Source organism: Dendrobium catenatum, unplaced genomic scaffold (assembly GCF_001605985.2).
Source record: "Dendrobium catenatum unplaced genomic scaffold, ASM160598v2 fragScaff_scaffold_1390, whole genome shotgun sequence".
Classification (NCBI taxonomy): domain Eukaryota; kingdom Viridiplantae; phylum Streptophyta; class Magnoliopsida; order Asparagales; family Orchidaceae; genus Dendrobium; species Dendrobium catenatum.
In genome coordinates, this window is record NW_021319852.1 from 333791 (window position 1) to 346382 (window position 12592).

Consider the following 12592-nt stretch of genomic DNA (forward strand, 5'->3'; position numbering starts at 1 on the left):
TTAATATCCTTTTTAGATTCACATTATAAGGGTTTTTGCTTCCCATGTAAAGAATAATCCAACAATTTTTTTTATTCCCCATGCAAATGTGTCTAACATATAATCTAATTTGAGTGTAGCTGAATGAAAATTTAATTTTATGATGACAGTCATTTAGTGGAGTCAGCTTTTTTTAAATAGGGCATAAATTGATTTAAAAACACCATTAATACATTTCAAGAGATATCTATAACTCCAAATCTTAAAATTTTATATTGGAAAGATTTATTTTTTTTTAAAGTATGTTTATGTAAATAATGATACATGATATAAAAAAAGTATTCTAAGATTTTGGAAGGGGCACTTGTCCCTTTAGCACCCCCCACCTTCCCTAAATCTACCTTCCATTCATTTTAAGTTACATAACTATTTATGTGATTGGATAATACTTTAATAATTACTTGGCAAAGAATCCTTTGTGGCCATGCACATTTCAGGGTGGGCAATTTTAATAAATAAGAAGTTTCCTTTAGTTAATTTTACCCCTCATATTCTATTTTTTCTTTTGAGAAGATTATACATTGACCTCTATATTTTCCCTCTACATAGAAAATTCAAAAGCATTCTTTTATTATTTTTTACTATTAATTTTCAACTTGTTTTCAATGAAGTACAAAGTTATTAACAACTCCCTTTAAAAAATAAATATAGTAACTTGAGACAAAGCAATAACAAAAAGTTAAGATAAACTACAAACAAAAACCTAAGATACTTCTTTACCTCTATTGTTTGAGGTAGGACAATTAATTTGGTTCTAGAAAATGATCTATAAAAAATTGTTCATAGTTTATTATACTTTTTTAAATCTTTTTCTTGTTCAACTCAATTCATATTAATGTTCATGTAATAGATATTCAGTTAGGGATTCCAAATCCTTTACATTAAATTTAGAGTTTTTACTATATTTAGGGTTTACTAAATGGATCAATATTTTAAGAGAAAAGAATGAGTAGAGATTTAAAGTGACAGTTTCGTGCTTATCGAAGTTTTTGACCTTTTATTGAAGATATGATTTCAACAAGATGGATATAATTCAAAACAAATATTTAAAAGTAGTAATGCAATATTATAAAAAAAGTACAGAATATGTCGAGAAGCTTATAAGCATAGCTCAATTCATTGGTTATAATAAAATATAAAATTTTGTCTTGAATTATGTCTTGTTTAAAATTTTCTTATATTTAAAAGAATATTTGGTTCTGCCTAACCCCTGTTATAGCATTATATCATATTTAGTGGTTGTTTATTTTGAGGCATTAATAGTATAAAGTAAAATGAATTCATGAGCTTTTGAGTTTTCATAGGAGCATAAGCACTTATAATATTAACAATCTTATCATCAACAACAATCTTTAAAGCTATAATTCTATCTCCAATCCTATTAATTTTTATAACATTATCCTTTAAACTCTTATCTAAAATAACACCTACACCATTTCTAGTACGACTTCTACCCGAATACCGAAGTTTAAATAATAAACTATCAATTTTCATAAGTTTAATAAGTAAAATATATGCAAAGTAATTTTGTAAACTACCTAGAATACAAAAGGCTCATTGTTAATAAATTTGAAACTCCATTAAATTCCAAATTCACCATTTTTCATGCCATTAAGTGACTAGTCATATGTTCACTACTTTATGTGGGCAGCTTTGTGCCACATTTAATGCAAATTATAATTTGCTAGGTACACATGATATTATGAGATGTTGCCACAAATGCATGCTTAGGCTTTATACAAGAGATTTATTGAGGAAGATTTTGAGATTTTGAAGAATGCCTTGGATTACAAGAGTATGATATGTAGGAGGGTCTAAAGGCTTATGAAGACATGCAAAGAGGATCCTCAGAGGATCTCCTATGAAGACTTCACAAGAAGAATTCTTGAGACGATCACTTGAAATAATTATCCCTAGAGGGGTTCTCGAGAACGTTTTCTAAGAGGAGCCCTAGGGAAATATTGCTTGAACAAAGTATTAGTTGGTTAGCTAACGTCATGCTAGTGCTTGTTCATATCTTCTTATTATTGTCGCATACATGTGGCAAATGGAGATTGCATCAAATCATCATTTTTTATTTATAACTGGTGGTTAACTTGAGTAGATCAAATAATAAATATAATGCATTCAATATTTAAAAATATCATTTATTTATTTTTGAGAAAAATTGAGCGATGAAAAATAAATATGATTTGAGCAATTAAACGAGCCTTAGAGTTGGAAATAATTGTGTGAGAATATCCTATAAAAATTATATTAGGATAGGTTTAAAGATAATTAAATTTATTTTAAGACTAGTGTTAAATATATTAATAAATTATTTAAAACAAATTCAATTATTTTTAAGCGCATCTTGATATAGTTTTTTTTACTTAAGAATTAACGGCCATACAAATAAAATATTATATAGACTTTCAATATATATATATATATAATTATTTTTAACAAGTCGTTGGAATATTGCTCACATAAATAAGATAAGATTTGGATAATTGCGAAAGAGGAAAAAGGAAAATGAGCGTAGGGGAAAATGAGATGGCTATGATTGATACAGGGAAAAAATCTCTGCTAAATTACCAATGAGATCCCCCTCCAAGATCAGCCCTTATTTGAAAGCCAATCCCTCCTCGAACCCCTAATAACCCTAATTTTGCGAAGATGTCGATTGAGAGGAGCTTCGAGCCTTGGGAGGAGATGCAACGCCATGGCCAAGACCTCGCAGACCGGCTCGCCCAAGGCTTCTCCGGCCTCATTCAGTCGCCGATGAGCCACACGTCTTTCGCATGGCCTTCTCCTCCTTCGAAATCTACCAACCCTTTCGATGCCGAAGCTATACTCGACATCGGAAATCGCCTCAGCCGTGCCGGCGCGGAGTTCGGCGCCAGTCTCAATGGTGTCGTGCACCAGTTCTTCCGGTGGTTGCCGGCACCTTTCCGGCAAGATGATGGTGGCATGGCTGGAAATGATCTGGCTTCTACTTTAATGGATGAAGCTGTTTTTGTGAGGCGAGGGGACAGCGATGGTATTACGTTGGTGGCGGAGCAGCTTGGCGATTGCAGGTTGCCCGATAATTTGGCGGCAGGAAGGTTGCAGCTTTGCCCCGATGAGGAGGGATTTGATTTGAGGGGTTCAGGACATTTTGGGAGGCCGCAGGTTGGTGTTTTCTGTTAATCTTGTTTTTATCCGTTACTCCTGCTGGTTCATGCTATTATGTGATATTCATTTTTTTTTATGAGTTGCCCCAAAACCCTGGCCAGAATCAGGGCAGATGCGTTTACCGCAAGTTTAGGAATCTAAATATTCCTAAATTTATATCTTTTACAGTAGCTACGAATGGATGATCTGATTTTTGTTCTCATGTTAGCTTAAGGGCCTCTTTGGCAACAAGTATGGATTTAAAATTAGTAGGATTTACTAAATCCTGTTAATCCGGATTTAGTTTCCTGACATGTTAAATCCTGAAAATTGTTTGGCAATATAGTTGTTAAATCTTGTTAAATTCTTTGAAACTATTTGACAATGTAATCTAGGATTTAAGTCGGTTAGTTCATTAAAAATTAAATTTAATGTATTTTGAATTTAATTTATGTGATAAATATGAATTCCTTATTAATTTAAATTTTAATTACCGCCAATGGTATTTTGATAATTCTCTAATTAATTAGTTAATTATTTTTTGAAATAACTAATTATTTAATTATAATCCTACTAATAATCTAATTAATTACTTAAATTAATTGGTTGGTTTTAATTATAAATTATACTATTAATTATCTTATTAATCATTTAAGTATTCAACTAATCATTAATTATTTAATTATTATTTACATTATTAATTATGTAATTAATATTCTCTATTTCAAATTATATTGATTAAGCTAATTATATTTTTAATTATTTTATGAAGCTAAATTAAATAATTAATTTATGCACTAATTATACTACTAATTTTAATTAATTAACTTAATTATCAATTTGAATTATATTAATTCAATTTACTTAGAATAATTTATTCTCAATAGCTTAGAGGCATTTAGGGTTTGCTTTTCTACTTAGTTGCTTTGCGTGAGGTAGAGTTTTGTACGAGTCGCTTCTTTGAATCCTTCATTGCTGTTCGACTTCGCTCCTTCGACGATGTTCTCTCCCTGTTAGATCGAAAGTCACGACATTTTGATCGGAAGCAATGATGGGAGCTTGCTCGCTATGAAGGTAACTATCTTTTTCCTTTCGTGAACTTCTTTAGTCAAATCCCATAAATTCGTGAAATTTCAGGATTTACTAAATCCGGGATTTACGGTAAAAAGGGGGAGAAGGAGGATTTATTTCTCCGTGAGATTTAGCAGACGCTCAAATCTCGTTTGGCTTAAATCCTGCTCAAAATAGGCATAATCCTATTACATCTTGCATCCAAACATACTCTAAGTGTGCCTAATCTTGGAATTCTGGGTGCTGGATGGCTTTCTTATCGTTGGTAATTATGTTGTTGAACCTTTTTTTTTCTGAAACTGAGTGATGCACATCAAGAATCCAAAAAAATGGCTCATCAGTGGCTAAACCAAGGATTATTTCCTTGAGAAGAACTTGTTACTTGTGTCAGAGGGTCTTTCCAAAGAAAAACAAATCCTCATATTGGTTGTTGACTTGTGGTTTCCAGAATTGTTGGTGTTCATGATTGCTCTTCAAGCTAAAATAGGTTCAACATCCAGTATCTATTGCATTGGTACCTTAGCATAGAGTATAGAGGCTCAAAATATGGCTAAAACCTTTTATCTTCACATGAATACTCACTTCTTAGAAAAATAAGATTTTGGCACTCTTTTGAACTTATTTTTTGTATTTTTGATATATTGCTAACAATAAATGCTGAGCTGTTTCATCATAATCAGTCGTTAGTAGGATCTACAGTTTCCTTGATATGTGTGTTGTGTTTTTTTAATTCTTTTCTTTTATTTCATTTATCTTGAGCTACTTAAATTTCAATAAAGGATTCAAATTGCAAGGATTCACTATAACAATGATCCATATTGTGCATTATATATGCTCTCTTTGTCTCCTTCAGATTGAATCATTTTTTACAAGGCGAACTAATTTTTTACTTGATCGAATGCTTTAGCATTGGCCATTAATGTGGGCCTATGATGCACAGACATGGACATGAATGCGACACAACACAAACACGAAAAACATTAATTGTTGAAAATATAGGACACAAGCAAGGGTTGAACACAATATTATAATTTTAATGTTTTAAAAAGTGTATAAAAATGAATATATATAATATTAAAAATAATTTAGAAATAATAATTCATTTAATTAGAATTTATGCTTAAAATGTTTAATATTAGGATGTTGAGAGTCGGATGTCGATGCAGTATATCAGACATCGAGAGAGAGGAGAAAACAATGCTGTCGAGAGTCAGGCATCGATGTTATGCAGTATGTATTAGGCGTCGATGTTGAGAGGGTAGCTGTTGTTGATGTTAAGACGACGTCAGACAAATATGAGCTGTCATGTTGTGGATGTAAAAATTGCTAATATCAAGCATCAATGTCAATATAGTGTCAAACTTTTATGTTGAGATGGTTTTGAAATGTTGATGTTGTAATGATTTGGACATCAATGTTAAGATGACATTGGGAATTTTTGTGAAACCAAGGTTGCGACCCACCAAAGAGAAATGAAAATGAGAATATTCGATGAGGCATTTATATTTTAACAAATTAGCAATTGATTCATGGTGGCAGGAGGTTTCTCCAAATAAGTGTGCCCTTTTTTGACGCTAGTCTATGAGGCTCCAAGTGCAATAAAAGCGTGCATGTATGGTTACCTATGTGCATGGAGAACTAGTTTGTATGAGCACACATGAAGTTATATGAGGCTATACATCAAGCTAAATGAATAAAGTTAAAGAGTAAAAGAGAATCTTACCAAGACAAATTCCTCCCACTTAAGAGGGCTGGGCGGTAACATGAACGGAGGATAATGTTTGCCTTTGCTCATCTTATTTTTTTTAGAGGTTAGTTTCAAAGACATTGCAATAAAAGAAAGGATTAGCCCAAGTTTCGTGCATAATAGGAACAATTTGAGTTAAAAAATACATGGGAAAGGAAAAATGTGCTACAGAAGGCCAAAAAGTTAATGGCAATGGCTCATTTTATACTCATAATAGATTCAGAGGCAAAAACACTCAACATTTGCAGAAATTCTAGATCGAATTATAAATTATTAACTATTGAGGAAAATGAAATTAGCATTTAACACTAGTAGTGATAAGATTTTGAAGTTTATAAGAAGGCTAGACCAAAATATTGCTTTTATCATTCGTAAACAAGGGGTGGAGTAGGTGAAGGAAGACCTCTTTGGTCTTAATGCCTAGGCCAAGCTATTTATAGTTTAAGTCATCTTTGACTCAGGAAGCAGATGAACTTGATTGCTGAAGAGTTAGTTTATATGCTAGGATTGGGTACAACTCCTCACCAATAACCCTACTCCTTAGGGTGAATTCCAATCCCAACTTGATCATGTACCTATCAAACAAAACCAAAATACTTACAATGCTTGCCCTAATTTTGTACTACTATTAGAGATGGAAGTAGAACCAAATTATATTTTATATCCCCCATGCTTAACTTTAATAAGAGTTAACAAATAAACATCCTTTTGCAGAAATTTTTTGAACTCTTCAAGGAGGTAAAAGGGTTACCTACAAAAATAGTTATAGAGTATGAACTTCAATTTGTGGAAGGAGCTCCAGTCCAAAATCATGTTAATTTAATTTTTGAAATTGACAAGATCATTGCTATCAATGGCGCAAAATAGCGCGCGCCATGGCGCACGGAGCGGCGCGGCACACCTACGGCGCCATGTTCATGGCGAGGCGCATGTGTTTAAAATAGCGCGAGCTATTTGCGCCACATGTGAGCCATGACGCATTGCGCACGGCGCAAAATAGCGCGCCATATTGTTTTTAAATTTCTGTATACTTATAAATATTTTTTATATTTAAAAATATATCTATATTTTAAGATAAACGACTATTCATTGCCCCCGTTAACAGGTATTGGCAAGATACAGTAGTAGGTGAAGGACTTGTAATTCATAAGAAGAGTTAGCTATTATGGATTGAAAATGGTTTTAGCACCAAAGGAGGATCGTAGATGGATACAGTGCATCCATTATAGTGCACTAAATAAATCAATATCAAGGCCCAATCACCAAATTTGAATACTAAGGGATGGGCATATTAATCACCGCTTTACGTCTCACCAAGGGCTATTTGAATGAACGGTTGAGATGCCTTCTGATTTATTTTCATGTGTCTGATAAGTGAGATATTATTCGTTCATCATAATGACTAAGCTATAAACAACTAATCCTCAATTTAAGTAGGAACATGAAACACTCGAGAATGGCAAGCTCGCTGCCTTTTACATGAAAGATGGTATGCTCTACCATGACCATTTAATTGTCAATCTATCTGGTAGTTTTTAGAATCACTTATATGTTATAAGCTTGCAGATCAAGCATAGCATGTCACTTTGGAGCACAGATGATGTTGTTGATTTTAAAAAGATATGCACAATGATGCTAAAATTGAAAATTGAAACACGTTGAAACTTCCTCTAAATTTGATTCAAAATCACTTCAAGGATATACCGACATTTACTTTTGTAAATTGATGATAAAAAAGTAGGCTAAGGAATTGTGCACAAGACTATTACCTATTATGAATTTTGAATTGTTCTTGTAGCTAAGAGGGATATGCATTGATTATGGAGTGCAGAACAAAAGCGCTATAGAAAGGACATTATAATGATCATGTAATTATTTAAGTTGGATCTCATGGAGGGGTGCCACCAAGGCATTTGAAAGTTTGTATTACAAGGACTGACTCACTACGGGTTATTTAAATGGAAGTTGATGCTGTTTGATCAATGATTGAGATCTTGCTCTTGCATCATAAAGATTATAGTGAGGATATTGAATCGACCCTAAGTTTAAGGAGGAACTCAAAACAACCGAGAAGAGCAAGTTGTCAACCTTTTTCAAAAAAGATGGCCGACTCATCCATGGCGCCGTTCAATTGGCAATCACTCAAGGAGTTGAGTGAATCACCTAGATGCTAGAGGTTTATACATAAAGTATGACAGAGCTCTTTGGAGCAATGATGATGTTGCTAAACCTAAAATAATATCTATAGAAATGCTAAAAAATTGCAAATTTAAATGTCTTAAAACTTGCTTGAAACTTGACTTGAAAATAGTATATTTGTAAAAATATATTGTATATATTATTTATATAATATGTAATACAATACATATAATTATATATTTTATTAAGTAAAAAAAATCTAAACAATATATATCAGGTTGATCATAAAAAACATAGAACTCTAGTACCTTTCAAGAAAGAGATTTGGTGCTGCTTTACCTAAGAAAGCAGAGTTTGAGAGGAGAAGGGAAAAACTCAAGCCTATTGAATATATTCCATTAGGATAGAACAAAAATGGTGATAGTGCTTTCAGAATAGATCTCCTTTCTTAGACGAGTAATTTATTTTGTAATAAATGCCAAAAGTTTTAAACTATTTGAACCTTCTTTGCTTGATGTGATTAAGAATTTTACCGACTATTGATGATCTAAGTGTAAACTAGATAGGAGCATTCCTACGGATTCTATCATGAAGAAAAAGACTACTACAAGGGAGTCAAGGAGGTCTTCAGGATTGCTAAAAAATAATGACAACTAAGCAAGCTAAATAATACACTAGAGTAGAGGGAGCATGGGAGTTTCCTCTTGTCCAAAGCATCTGTAGCATCAAATTTTAGTAAATAGGGGATTGTCCAAGAGCTGCCAAGTGCTATAAAATTTGATATTCATGACTTTATATGTGCTTGGCAAGCTAATAAATATGGGCACACATGAAGCTATATAATATTATTCATAAAGTTACACGAAAAAACATGACTAGTCGAGAGAATATTTCCAAATAAGAATTCCTTCCACATACGACAACCAACATGATTGGAGGAGCTTTAGCTACCGCCTTCTATGCCTACAATTGTCTTTTGCCTTTTATGCATGTGGTTGTTGATGCTTCCCTCTCCGGAAGCTCTAACTACCCCTCCTTTACACATCTTCTAAAGAAACTATGCACTTGTCAGTTATGCCCCCAATTCTCCTTACAACTTTAGGCCAAGATTCTCACTTTACACCATTGCCTCCTATCTCTTTTAAATAACCCCAAGCCTAAAAAAATACAAAATACTTCATTCTCATCAACCATCAAGATTATATGTTCAAGCCTCTTAAGAAGTCCTTGGACTCAATTGCTTACCCTACTTTGATGAACTCCAGTAGCTATCTTCTCTTACTAGTTTCGTTTGCTTGTCATTATGACATTGAGCATCCTAAACTCCCACTTTTGTCATCTTCCATTGCTTATTGGAGCCTCAGAGACCCTAGTCACCGATGACAAACATTGAGCATCCTAAACTCCCACTTTTGTCATCTTCCATTGCTTATTGGAGCCTCAGAGACCCTAGTCACCGATGAAAACCCTTGCATCGCTAACTTTGCTTAGCTTCATGGTTAACCTATTTAAATGTAAAATGTGTTTGATACACTCACATTAAAAACATACTTGTACACCTTGAGTTTAATTACTTTGAAAAACATGCCACATCACTTGCTTTTCTAGAAAATGTTAACCTACATCATTTCCTCCCTATTAAAAGTGAAGTCATCCTGTAATGGTATTAACTGCCTTGAGAAGTGTGCTAAGGTACATGTTTATTATTTTGCACTTCTTGCTCATTACAATCATGATATTGAAATTAGAAGACAAGGTCTAGATCAAGGTTTAAAATTGCACAATTGGGTATTGAGGTGTTTTCCATTCGTGATGCGAGACATAAGCCTCAAGGTGTTTTGAGGCGTAAGCGTCAAAATTTAAAAAATTGTATAAAGTGAAAATAAAGGTTAAAAGTGATTTTTTATATAATATCCAAAAAATATTTTAATGGATGACATATTAACTTTTTATAGGTACATGAAGTAACAAATTGATATACATATGAAATAAAAAATTGCACAAGAAGTAAAATAGCAAGTGATAAATTGCATGAGATAGAATTGAAATACAAACATTACTAGAGAAAAACAACATATAATATAGGATTGTTTTGAAATATCATAAAACATTGAGTTCAATTCCAAATATCTTATTTCCCAGTTCAACTTATCTATATTTAATTTCTAAAGAAAGATAAAATAGTTGACAGCAACTGAAAAATCATATACACTGTTATCACTGATGGGGTCTTTATCTGAGTCTTCGTGATAACAAATTAATATCACCCTTGCCTCTTCCTATGGAGTCCAATGCCTCCCAATATGTTTTTTCTTTATTTATTTCAGTCATCTTCCTCTTAGATATATGTTTGACATCAATATAAAAATGAGAGTAATACTCCAAAATTTTTAGAGGTGGTGGTGTGTGGCTTTCACATGATCCTTAGTGACGGTTTTGATGGTGGCAGTTATAACAGTGGTGGTTACGGCAGAGGCAGTGGGCTAGAGATCGAAACAGTTAAGAGGAAGCTGCTGTTAGGGGGTGTCAAAAATGGGTTGTGGGTCGGGTTCGAGTCGAACCCAATATCCTCTATTGTTTGAGCCGACCCAAACCTGACTAGTTTTTTCAAATGGGTCAAAAATTGCAGAATGGATCAGGCTTGTCGGGTTACCGGGTTGACCCGACCAGACCCGATTAGGTGGACTAACTCGAACCATTTGTTTGTATTTGACAATGGAGATGGCGGAGGCAATATGGAAATTGGTGGATGAGCTATTGAAGGTGAAGGGAGGCGGAGCTAAATTATTGGTGGGAGCCCCACAAGCAACGATTAAAAAGGCGGAAGAGGCGTACGCACTGAGACGCGACTCAAGGTGAGGCGAAGCATTTGGGCGTTGAGGCTTACGCCTCGTTGGATTCGGCGGAGCGTGCGCTTATTTCGCACAGGGCGTAGGCTTCGGTTCGTAACGCCTCGAAGCGAAACGAGGCACCGCTTGGATTTGTAAGTATATAGACCGAGCGGTGAGAGTCGTATAAGAGTCGAGTATTAGGGTAACATACTTGCTTCTGCTTCGGGTGAGAACTGAAAGGCGAACTCCGTCGACTTCGACGACCACAGTTCGGTCGAGTTCGAACATAACTGGAGGCGATCGAAGGTAACGATTTATTTCTTCTTCTCTTTCTTCCCGTAATCTTCCAGTCATTTGCTTCATGTCTCGCTTCTTCTTCTCCAGCTTCCTGTAATTCTCGGTTCTTTTTTCACGGCTAGGTAACGATCTTTCTTCCCGTTATTTGCTTCATGTCTCGCTTCATCAGATTGTACATGCTCGGTACTGCTCGGTACACGCTCAATACGGAGCGGTACATGAGTATATGCTCGGTACACGCTCGGTACTGAGCAGTACATGCTCGGTACACGCTCGGTACTGAGCGGTACATGAGTACATGCTCGGTACTGAGCGGTACATGCTCGGTACACGCTCGGTACTGAGCAGTACATGCTCGGTACATGGTCGGTACTGAGCGGTACATGAGTACATGCTCGGTACTGAGCGGTACATGCTCGGTACTGAGCGGTACATGCTCGGTACATGCTCGTTATTGAGCCAAATTTCAAAATTACTCTTATAATATAATTTTGTTCCGGGTGCGCTGCCTCTTGAACCCGCAGGGGCGCTGCCCCTAGGTCGAACCTCGCCAGGGGGTAGCGCCCCTTGGACCCCCGGCAGACTGGTATATAGAATAATTTTTGGTCAACAATCCGAAGACTTGGATTGAGACAAGAGTGATAATAATGTCAGATGGTTGGTCAGATATTCAACATAGAAGTATTATTAATTTTTTGGTCAACAATCCATATAGAATAGTTTTTTCTCAAATCAGTTGATGCTTGAGAGGTTGGGACAGTTGCCTCAACATAAATCAGCCATATTGAAGGCCAAATTCGTTAGTAAGTTTATATACAATCATTCTTGGGTCTCGACTTGATGAGAAAATTCACTGACAAGAAAATTATTAGACCTGCTGTTACAAGATTTGCTACTACATATTTAACATTGCAGAGATTCATGGAGTTAAGACAATCTTTGGAAGCAATGTTTGCTTCTGAAGAGTGGGATAAAAGTTCATGGGCCAAAAAACAAGAAGGAAAACAAGTTAAAAAGATTGTTATGAAAGACGATTCATTTTGGCGCAGTACAAATTATGCTTTGAAGACAACAGGACCATTAGTAAAGGTGCTTAGAATGGTTGATGGTGAGAGGGCCCCGGCTATGGGATTTATTTATGAAGCAATGAATAGGGCTAAAGAAGATATTGCAAAAGAATTAGGAGGTCAAGAAAGTGCCTACAAAGAAATATGGGATATTATAGATGAAAAGTGGGATCGACAATTACACCAACACTTACATGCTGCTGCATACTATTTAAATCCTCAATTTCATTATGATAAGGATTTTCATGTTGACAAAGAGGTGAAAA

At 34.7% G+C, this 12592-nt stretch overlaps 1 protein-coding gene across 1 annotated transcript in view; it reads left to right on the top strand.

The window, feature by feature from the left end:
- Positions 1–2535: 2535 nt before the first annotated feature.
- Positions 2536–12592, top strand: part of LOC110115737 — a gene marked incomplete in the record, with an annotated part of 33355 nt that continues 23298 nt past the window's right edge. Inside the window, 1 exon segment of the mRNA XM_020849069.2 lies at positions 2536–3192. Coding sequence (XP_020704728.1) covers positions 2698–3192 — 495 coding nt within the window.